This window comes from Stylophora pistillata, chromosome 12 (genome assembly GCF_964205215.1).
Source record: "Stylophora pistillata chromosome 12, jaStyPist1.2, whole genome shotgun sequence".
NCBI classification, from domain to species: Eukaryota; Metazoa; Cnidaria; class Anthozoa; order Scleractinia; family Pocilloporidae; genus Stylophora; species Stylophora pistillata.
In genome coordinates this window covers 27166586-27177810 of record NC_142530.1, presented here as the reverse complement: position 1 = coordinate 27177810, position 11225 = coordinate 27166586, and the positions used below count along the sequence as shown (strand labels likewise).

General features: G+C 38.2%; 2 protein-coding genes across 2 annotated transcripts; both read right to left on the bottom strand.

Annotated features, from left to right (window-relative positions):
* Positions 1 to 1612: 1612 nt before the first annotated feature.
* Positions 1613 to 6650, bottom strand: LOC111341865 (uncharacterized). Its single transcript, XM_088742100.1, has 2 exons — positions 4926 to 6650; positions 1613 to 3337 (listed from the first exon to the last, which is right to left on the bottom strand). The coding sequence occupies exons 1-2, from the start codon at positions 5122 to 5124 to the stop codon at positions 2865 to 2867; spliced, it is 672 nt and encodes a 223-aa protein (XP_088598226.1). The 5' UTR covers positions 5125 to 6650; the 3' UTR covers positions 1613 to 2864.
* A 143-nt stretch (positions 6651 to 6793) lies between these two features.
* Positions 6794 to 11059, bottom strand: LOC148719454 (homeobox protein Hox-C6-like). Its single transcript, XM_088742101.1, has 2 exons — positions 10818 to 11059; positions 6794 to 8920 (listed from the first exon to the last, which is right to left on the bottom strand). The coding sequence occupies exons 1-2, from the start codon at positions 11008 to 11010 to the stop codon at positions 8472 to 8474; spliced, it is 642 nt and encodes a 213-aa protein (XP_088598227.1). The 5' UTR covers positions 11011 to 11059; the 3' UTR covers positions 6794 to 8471.
* Positions 11060 to 11225: the final 166 nt, after the last annotated feature.

Here is an 11225-nt window from a genome sequence, read left to right as displayed (position 1 = left end):
CAGGTTTATTCTATTAAATCAGCTAAAACTTCATATATTTCTTTTAAAAAGTGTTCCGCCATACTCAGTAGCATGGTTTTAGAATAATAAATATTCTCCTGTATCGATCGCGTTTATCACTTCCTCGAAAACATTGACAAAGCGCGAAGCAGCCACAGTTATATGCGGGCTCAATAACCTGATAAAGCATCCGCTTGGAAAATGAATTGACCAATCAGACAATGCGTACTCTGTTTATTGTGTTACAACACAATATAATGCTGGTTGTATAAATCATTATTATATGGCTGTGTCTCACAAGGACTGGGAACTACCGAATTCACGAATTTGATTGGTTGAAATCAATATTGAAAGCGGTCTAGATTTTCCCATCTAGACCGACATCTAGACCGGTCTAGAAAAAAAGGTACAAAGAATATAAAAAATTGGCTTATAAGACACAGCCATATAATAAACATCTTATTAACCGAGCTAGGTCGATCTGTATGGGAGAATCTTGACCTCGGTCACTGGTACAGACCTCACTGCGTTCGGTCTGTACTGGCGACCTTGGTCAAGATTCTCCCATATAGACCTCCCGCTCGGTTAATAAGAGCTAATTATAGGCCGTAACATAATCAAATATAGTTTAGTACAATATGATTAAAAATTTAACAATTAGTCACCGAAGGCGAGGTGAATATCGTCGATTATAACCCACCCATTAATTTTGGCGCGATTTTATTGGTTAAATTACGTCACGTGGTGCAAAATCACAGGACAGTTATCACGCAGTTACCCCCGTACGCGTCGATATTTGTCCTCCGATTTTTTCCGTGAAAAAGAAACAGAGTAAATGCAAGAGTTTCAACTTTTCCGTTCTCCTATTTACATGGAAGGAAACCAAACTCGTTTTTTTCTTTTTGCTTGCTTGCGTCAATCACGCGCATTCGCCATCAGATCACCACTGGCTTTTTTTACTGTGTTTACGCGCAGTTTAATTGCGATGTGAAAATTAATGATATGGTTATAAAATAAATAAACCCTATTCTGGCTTGCTGGTATGTCGGCTGATAATGTCCGCGGCTGAGAGATTGTCCTCAAAATTTCATATTTGCCCTCGAAGCTTCGCTTCTCGGCCAAATATTCATTTTATCGGTCAATCTCGCAGCCGCGGACATTATCAGCCGACATACCAGCCGCCCGAAGGGGTTTATGTACTAAATAATCCCCGAGACGAAGTCGAGGGGATTATTCGACAATATTCATCGAACCTGAGACGAATAATTGTTTTTTAGTATATTTTCAGAGCTGAACAACAGAGAAATTTCTAAAATCATAACATTTTAGTAGCATTTATTAACATTTTATTTTAACATTTTATATAAACCGCGTGGAGCGGTTTGTCTAGCGTCATATAACGAACCGCTCGACCAATCAGATTGTTGGAAACTCTGCTCAGCTCTGAAATTATACTAATATATAATATGATGCCGCGTGATATATTACAATAGAATAAATATTATAGAATAGCGTTGATGTGATTAAGAGTGATATGATATTATGCAGCGCAGTATGATATTTTTAAATACGATATTAAAATATAATACACAATTATGCGATATCATAAATATAAAGTGATATAGAGTGATATCATATTATGTAGCGCAGTATGATATTTTAAATACAATATAAAAATGTAATATAATTGTGGGAAATTGTCGTAAATGCTGCTAGAATGTAGAGCGAAATACAATTCAAACTGACTGAAATAAAACACACATGATTCCCTGTAACTCTGAGTTTCGCGCTTTCGCACTCGTCGGACAGATTTAATATAATTATGCGATATCATAAATCACGAAAGTAATTTTATTGAATTTGATATTGATGAAACCACCACTCGGTAGTTTCGAAGAAAGATGATATTGTGAAGAGTTGAAAGATAACATTGTTCAAACTGAAAGCGAACCATTAATTTGAAACCTTAGCTTTTCGTGTCAGATTCAATTGCTTTGCGGATCCTGTTAGACACAGCATGCACAAAAGGGCTGATTTTAAGGCTCTTCTTAGATGGGTTAAACTTTTAGAGCGTAAATCTTTAACCTCTGCAACTGAAAATGATTAGATAATTCTTTACTAAAAAGTAACCACCAGTAAAAAATCAGGGTGGTCCTGTCAGAAGCCTAAAAGTAGACTACAATTTAAGAGATAACAAAAATAACTATATTAATCAACGGTTTATTGTTTCAGTAGTCCGATTTATATCGAATTACGATCATTTGAAATTTGCGTTGACCTTTCAATGGCGTCGAGTTTTAGCTCATAATTTGCCTATTATTAAGTAAAATACTCTATTTGTTTACACTAGTAACAACTACTATATTTCCCTCTTATCTTCAATGACTAACTGTTAATAGACATAGTCTTCAAGAACAAATCAAACTGTTTTCGACGATTTTTCGCAAGTTACGTGCATCATCGAGGCATTCAGTCATAGAATGGCTAAGTAATAACTTCAGTTTCTCTTTGTCATCATTCTGCTAAACCTTTTTTTAATTATAGGCCAGCTTATTACGAATGGCTAGTAAGAATATTTCAAAATATGAACGTGATCGTCTCAGAGCCTCCAGTTCCCCTTAAAAATCTTGCTACTCAAGTTGAATCGAACTGAAATCACATGATTATACATCGTTATTACTTTCGAGCCAACCAAGACTCATTTTAAAAGGCTATTGAGGAAGAAAACTGTAATATAAATGAGCTGTAAAGTACGTTATAATTGTGATTTACAATGTGTGAATTCTGACGCTTGGTCGGTAAGATAGGGAATTTAAGAGGAAACCACCATGGAACACATTGCAAGGTAAGAGTGTAAACTTCAATTAGTGATTGTCGAAATGCTGACATGTTCCTTGGCTCCAGATTGCTTGTGGCATAGAAATACAACCTGTACTACAGTTTTCCTCCGGGATGGAGTGATTATCGCTGCGCATTTGAAGGTGGAAAGAGTCCATCGAGTTATGGTATGTAGAGGGATTTGAATGAGAGGTGATTCTTGCGTTTGATAAACTGCTGAAGCCTTTTCTATTTTGGGCACTAAGGTGTTTCAATCGTTTCTGAATTTCATTTTCCAGAGCCTTTTCTACAAACTCACTCTCTTTTTTCCATTTCATTCGACGATTTTGGAACCAAACTCTGACTTGCTTCTCGGTGAGGCCAAGAGATAAAGCAATTTCAATTCTTCGCGTTCTACAAAGGTATCTGTTGAAATGAAACTCCTTCTCCAATTCTACCAGTTGTTTTGTGCTGTAGATGATTCGATTGAGCTTTTTATCATCTTTTCCTTGTGCTGCACCTACAGTAAGAGATTTTAAAGTATCAATCATAGTAATGGCGTAAAACTTAGAAAACTCATGTTAGGGGCAAATCGTACATTACTTTAAACGAATGCCCCGCGGTATACGACTACCATGGATGCTTTCTTCATTTTCGCTGAAAACATCTTCAATTCTATGGACAAGAAATATTTCATTCTGATATAAACATTTAAACTTCTTTTCTATAAAAGTTTGAATTAATGCAAAGAGTTTAGTTTAAACCCCTAACCATTCTAACACGTTTTGGAATTCAAGTTCTCACGGAAGGAAACGGGTTCGCTGAAGCTAAACAAATTTGCTGAGGTTAGCTTGTGGAGCTATTTTTAAAGTGTGAAACACTTTGACAATTTGTTTTGGAAGAACTTGAAAATCCACGAAACAACGATTGCATCCGGCTTGCAATAACAACGAGAAAGGTGTAGAGTAAGGTGTTTCTTGGTCGGAGCCGTGAACCATATAGTTATGGTCGTGTTTGATAGTTTCACTTTGTGTTGTTGCTTTCAAATTAAGCCAGTCTGAATTGCTAAGGGGCGAGATTTAGAGCTTCCGTAGAAGTTTGAGTGAAGTAGAAGAGGACTTGAAAGTGTATTGCTGAGTTAGTAAGGCTTACAATAGTCAGTAGCACTTATCCTATTTATAATTGATGAAATCAAACAACAGCCAACAGCGCAACTGAGGAGTTCAGGTATGATTTTTAAACCCTGAAAGAGAGATTCGAGACTCGAAGACTAAAGTTAAATTTAAACTAAATTCATCGGTAAAACAACTGATTTAATTCGAAAGCTATGCTTTTCTACATCAAAATAAAGGAAACCGAAGCTTGCATGCCGCATGTGTTGCGTTCGGAATTCAATGCATTTGGAATGCAGTACAGAGCCCTGTACTGATAAATCACGAACACAAAATATTTGGTATAGGTGGATCTTTTTGCCGACAAATGTACTGTTTTAAAGAGAGAAGGTCAAAATGTCCGAGAAGAGACAACTTTGTGGTTAATCATGACAGATTAGAGACTTACTACATGTACAATATTTGCTGTCCCGCACAGCCAGAGACAAAGGATTATAACACGTTAGAAGAACATGGCGGGTCGAGTGGTCTTTCCTCTCATTTTCTAGGATTAGCAATAGGTCAACTGGTTCAGTTTGGGACACCACGGAGATTTGATGTCTATTGAAATCTTCGTAAGAAAACAATCATGAAAAATAAACGAAAACCTGAAAGTTTTCTGATATTCGTGCGGGTACGACTTTGTAGACCTGTTCCGGCTTAAGAGATGCACTGCGCTGGCAGTCGAGGTTTCGCTAAGTCCTAAAAGAACCTTTTCCACCGATCCATATTCTATAAACTTATCATAGTGAAACAAATACTGTTAAAAGTCACCTAGTCTATGTTATGCCTCATTTTTCGTGATACTTAGCCCCAGATTTTGGAAACATCTCTGCACAATTCAAAATCATTTGCACAAAGATGGGGGGGGGGGCGGGGGGGAGTGGGGTTGTTTTTCACCTCCACCCAACGCTCTGTTTATTTCAAGTTTAAAAACAAAAAAATATTAGCAGGTACCTTTTGAACGAAATTCCGTCATCCACGGGTATATTTCATGAGCACTGTATTCTTCTGAGGCATCCTTGTTTGATGATTTAGCTGTTTGATTCTCCAAATGTTGGCACAAGCCTGGCTTGGCAGACGTCAAAGCTGACTCATGACCATTGTTGCTTTTTCCTTGCCAGTATTCATGTTTTTCGTTTGCTTTCTGCATCATTCACTGTCCACACACTGACACAGGATTTTTTTCTTGTGACCTCTACCTACTTAGAGATCTGAACTCGCAAACATGTACTCAGCTGAGGGCAGTAATTGGGTCGCATTGGCGGTCGAGTCGGACAAAATTAACAGGAAGCTTTGATGTCCCGGCGATCTTTGTTCTGAATTTTATTGTAGTTCCTTTACGTTAAGTGATACTGTATTAATACTCATCAAGACATCCAATGAGATCTCTATTTCGACCGTGCTGAAAATAAACTAGTTGTATCACGCCGTGATCTCGCGCAACGTCACGTGATAAGCACCAGTCAAAAATTTGTTGCGGTTTAGTAGCTTTAGCATGAAACTGTAAATAAACCTACACTCTTGTAAAGAAAATGCTGTTTAAAACATACAATTTGCGCAATGAAAAGTAGTTATCGCTTTAATAAAGGGCTAACGTGCGAAATGTCATCTTTAAAACCTCTCTACGGTAGCCAGTTCACATTAAAACAGTTGATCGAAAGAATTATCTTGCAGTACCCCCACCGACGCAGCACTATAGTTTCTTTACAAGGCACGGGTTTGTTTTGACCTCGTTCTTACGCTCCCAAAAACTTTCTTCTTCCCACCCTCTGGAGGGAAGTAGGGAAATACCAAAGGGAGGTTCTCTAAACTGGCTGAGCAACAAAACGAAATGGTTATGTTTTGGGTTGTTTTACTAGAACTGGAGAGGACTTTATCATGCATAGGAAATCGCAGATGTAGATCGGCTTAGAGATCGCTCTTTCAGCGGGGTCATTAGACAATTGTCGTACGGAAGGTCGAGGGTTCAAGCCCCCGGCAGACTGGACTAACACTCAGGTCTTAAAATAACTGAGCAGCTCTGCGATGTTTTCGCAACGTGTATAGGCCGTCAGTCTTTGATCTAAGCTTTAGTCACATGGTAATCGAAGAAGTACATTTGACTGTGTAGAGTTTATTTTAAAGGACTGTGAATAGAACTCGGGCTTACTGTTGATTGTACATTTGTTGATTATGCCAGTAACTTGTGTGCATTTATTATTAACCGTTTTCGTTACGTAATGTTGCGTAACCTAAGAGTAGAAACTTAACTGCAAAAATGTTAACCCTGTAAAAAACCTTATCGATGAGCGATGAAACCCAAAGGCTTTATGGGAAATTCCCATGCAGATGACATAATCAGGAATTCACTTTTCTCACCAAAACAAAACAATAGTGTTTTTAATTCATCAAAGAATTACATTTTTATGGAATGAGTTACCGCCGCTTTATTCTAACAGCTATTCCAGTTCCTTGTCAATGTTTAGCTGGGACTTGGAGTCATATATTTAAAATTTCTTTAAAATTTTGATATATTTAGAGATTTCATTTGGATATTTATACTTATGATACCTACAGCCAGGATAATTATCCGATAATTATCCTGGCTGTAAGTATCATAAGTATAAAGGCTTAGTCTGTTGCTGCCGATAACCTTACGTTGACAATTGATTTTCTTCTGAAATTGTCAATTATGATTTTTACTGTTAGTCTTGTTAAGCAGTGAGAAAGTTGATTTTTAGTTTCGCATAAAGGTAATTATTTATCTATATATTTGTTACCAAAGCAATTATTTCACTTAAGGCACTAAACAATTACCGTGACAGGAAACACCAATTGATCTGTCTGGGTTCGAATGTTAAGCTTTATTTTATAACATAATGTTCATCGGTGTGTAGTACAGCTTGTTTGCAGCATTTGGTGATCCCAGGTCATATCAACGAAACAAATTTAAACAAATAATTTGGATATATCAACAAAGTTGAAGAATTGGCCACCGTAACGATTACAAAAGCTGACGTTTCGAGCGTTAGCCCTTCGTCGGAGCGTAGACCATATGAGTATAAATCTTCTAGTGTTGTATCACAAACACTGCAATCTGATTGGCTACACTACTCGCTGTCGATTCAGTAATGGACAGTGATAAGAGTGAGTAACATAAAATGCGGGGTTGTAAAAAACTGAAATGAAAACATATATGTTTTTTTTTTTTGTTAAGTTTTGAACAGGCTTTAGATTTTTGTTAAAACCAAAGATTTTTGCATTCGATTCCTATGCACGATGATATCTAGTCGAGCTTCGCCCTCACTAACAATCCCGCGATACAAATCTCGAGGGTATTATCAGATTGCTAACTAGTATCCTGCAGATCGTTTACCTAAGAAGTACGAAGAGGTTTCGGTAGGCGGGTGGAAACACACAAAAAAGTCTCGTGTTGCCACCTACGCTTCTACGCTTTTGCTTTCCGGGCCACTAAAGCCACTTCCTGTGCGTTTCATAACAATAAAACTGTTTCTCCTTCTAATGTGACAAGGGCACTGTGGGAACGAGATAAAAACTTTTCGAGTGGTGTAGGGTGCGCTTACGAATATTTTAGTGAAATAACGGAGACTTATTAGCGGGGGCAGAGACTTACTTGCCTTAAATTACCCTACTACACAGAGACACGACAATAGACCGAAAAAAATGTGTAAAAAACGGATAAGTTAATCTTTGGTTATTAAAATGCACACATTCATTCGATTTAAAAGTATTCTGTTTCAGACATAAGATTTAATTGAAAGATGCCACTAGCTGTATGCATGCAGGTAAAGTTTGTGACTTGTAGTCTATTTGGAAGCTCAGCCAGATTGAGTTCGAGATATGAAAACATCGTTCAAGTGAAGTTGAGCAATATCAAAGAGCTGGAAGCCGACCAAACACGGCTTCCACACTCTCTTTTGATAAAGCCGACAAATTAAAAGCTTGATTTTGAGCTCTGCACTGAAAATGTTGTATGACACTTTTCTTTTCGGTCTGTTATGGGTCAAAAATTGTGGATATTGAAGGAGCTCTTAAATAAAGTACGAGTTAAGGTTTCTGGGAATTTCTTGAGAAGAAAAGGGTATCTCGTATCTTTTCAATGTTAATCGTTTTATCTCTGCCTGTATTTCTGCATGTACAGTTTATTATCCATCTTTCGATTTCTTCAGTACGTTTGGAATGTCAATAAGAGGCGAATACGCTACATTACTCTATAACTGAATATAAAATTGTATAAAGACGAGCTGAGTATTAAATCTAAAATTAAAACGACCATTTCAATTTCTCGTGTATAATGCAACTGTGCGAATTAAACAGAACCTTTGATATACGTAACGTCACAAGAAGGCAAATGAATCTTCCCATGCGTTTCTTCATTGTAAACAGAACTAGAACCGAAACAAGATTAATGAGCTGTAAATTCGTTAAATGTAATTTACGAGGTGTGAATGCTGGTTGAGAACCAAAGGAAGTCCTGTTCCCAAAACAGATGCTTGGCAATCACCAATGATATGGCGGTCCTTTACTCCAGATCGCTTTCGGCTTGTCCCTAAGTCTTGCATCGTGGTTCAGATGCATTTGAACAGAATATTGATTGATAGGGCGCATCCATTTGTTAAGTGGGGGCGCGTTTGGTTGCACGTTCATCATATCGAACATGGATAACTGGCTTCCAAAGGCATTTTGAGTGCTGAGTTGTCTCATTCGTTCCTGGATTTCATTCTCTAGTGCCTTCTCTACACATTCACTTTCTTTCTTCCATTTCATTCTACGATTTTGGAACCAAACTCTGACCTGTTTCTCGGTGAGTCCAAGCGACAGAGCGATTTCAATTCTGCGCGGTCTGCAAAGGTATCTGTTGAAGTGGAACTCCTTCTCCAATTCTACCAGTTGTTTTGTGCTGTAGATGATTCGATTGAGCTTTTTGTTATCTTTCTCTTGCGCTGCTCCTAAACACAGAGATAGCAGAATTGTAATTGTTGTTCGTGATTTTTCCACGTCAGATTGCTAGTTCTAATTATAGAGGGAAATGGCTCCACCCTTGAAAATTAAACAATGGCCCTCTGTTAGAGTCTCACTGTCGCGGGTGTGATTTATTTTACACAGAATAAATCTTTATCTTTCGCTATTTGTATACAGCGTTTGATCTACGCTGGACCAGATATATCTCATCCGTTAGAATCAACGTATATGTTGTAATTACTTGTAGTTTTTCAAGCAGTCTCTATGAATCATGTTGAGTAAAAACCAAGGTGTAATCTAATTCAATAAGCAAGCTTTTTCTTGACGACGCAAGTTTATAAAAAGCTACAAAAGGAAATTTCATCGCAAGATTACAATGACTAAAGTAAGTTTGTAAGTGCGATATCACCATGCATACAAATTATGGGTATTCGGCTTACAAAACTGAAAACTGAAATCCTTTGAGAGAAATGTGTGACATTGGCTGCAAGGAAACACAGTCCTGGATAGAGGTCCAATGAAAGCCTTGCTTATTCCAACGCAGAGAAAAGCGAGGAGACAAACTTCTCAATTATTCCTAGAAGTTGATAGAAAAATTATACCTCCTACAGGGCGAAATAGGACAGTAAGCACCGTTAAATGTGTTGCATTTAGGAGAAAGGAGGTTTATGATGTAAATAGTGGCTATTAACTGAAAATTGCAAGCTTACTAGGGTCAAAGAGATGGCAGAAATACACAAAGATTGCTAAAAAATTTGAATAATTACCGTTTTGCAAATTTGTGAACATAACTTTGTTTTTATAAAGCGGTTAAAAAGACATTTGTTTATGAAGGAGCGTCAAAATCCGCATAAGAATGCAAAAATTCCACGTCATAAGTGTACAAGCATGTAGACAGCAGAGAATATCCTTGAAATTGAACGCTCTGAAATTCACAACCCCGAGTTTGTTTTCCGTGGTAAAGAAGGAACAATCTGTCTACCTTTAATGGCTAAAATACGAGTGAGCTGTTTAATGCATGCCATTCGTTAGTCTTTCGCAATCATGATCGCGAATGACAATGCCACTTGCATGCAGCGCAGCACGAGCAATCCGAATGGATCACGAAATGTGAAATATCGTGACATTATTGTGTCTTTCTACCCACAGAACGCAAAATCTTGGGAAAGAAAGGTGAAACAACATAGGATACCATTTGTCGCCCTTCACAGCATGAAGGGATGGATTAAAACATACTTAGTTATCACGATCGAATGGTTTTTGTCCTACGGACGCTAAAGACCATTTGACCCTTTTGAGACAATAAGGGAATCACAATGGAGAAATCCCTTTGGCAAGATCCATGAGCGCAGTCCTTTGCTACAGAATAACAAATTTTTCACATACCCAGGATAGATAATTTGCTTCTATTCTAACGCGATTCGTCTTAGCTACGAAACGGCTTAAAAACCTGGACCTTTCAGAATTCTCAGACAACCTCTTTGAGTATTCATCTCAAATTCCGTTTTGAAAATGAAAGATGTTAGAAGTCTATCTTTTTCTGACAGGGATTTCCAACAGCACGATGTCAGGAGTTACGTAAATTTTCCTCAGTGACGGACGAAGCATCTGAACGAATCGCCATGTTGTCCGGCGAAGAACTACAAGAGCTACGAGCCAACAATCTTACTAATCCGCCACTCAAGAAGTTGACAGCGTGCAAACACTCTTCGTCTACACTCAACCGCTGATTTATCTCTTGGTTCGCATGATTTCATTTCCGATTTTCGTAAACATTTCCGCAGGCCAATAAGTTGCACAAAGAATGGTTGTTTCAGACCTCCGCCCACCCTCCCTGTTCCTGTTCTCTGACCTAAAAAAGAGTTTACGGAACCGTCGTCTTACCTTTCGAGCGAAACTCCTTCATCCAAGGATATATCTCTTGAACGCTGTTTCCTGCGGAGTCGTTTTGTGGTAAACTATTAGCAGCCTCACTCTCAAAACTCGGGGTGACACGCTGGGATGACGCGATCACGTCGAACTCCTTGCCTTTGGCGTTTTTACCTTGGCAACACTGCTCGCTTGCTCTTTCCATCATTTACTGTCCACGAACAATTGCGGTAATGAGCAAGACAGATGTTTTCCGAAAGGAGATATGATAAAGCTTAGTGACTTTTTTTTTTTTTTTTTTTGACCTCTGCTTCAAAATAAGTTCGTTTACCATGATTCAGCTAACGAGACAAGTCCCAGATCGCGTGCATGCAGTCGAATGATCATCCCGCAAGCCGGTTGATCTTCTGACGATGTTCGGAA

Coding starts and splice junctions, on each gene's coding strand:
- LOC111341865 (XM_088742100.1), bottom strand. CDS start 5,124: ATGATGCAGAAAGCAAACGAAAAACATGAATACTGGCAAGGAAAAAGC. Junction 3,338..4,925: donor GACGGAATTTCGTTCAAAAG/GTACCTGCTAAT, acceptor CTCTTACTGTAG/GTGCAGCACAAGGAAAAGAT.
- LOC148719454 (XM_088742101.1), bottom strand. CDS start 11,010: ATGATGGAAAGAGCAAGCGAGCAGTGTTGCCAAGGTAAAAACGCCAAA. Junction 8,921..10,817: donor GAAGGAGTTTCGCTCGAAAG/GTAAGACGACGG, acceptor CTCTGTGTTTAG/GAGCAGCGCAAGAGAAAGAT.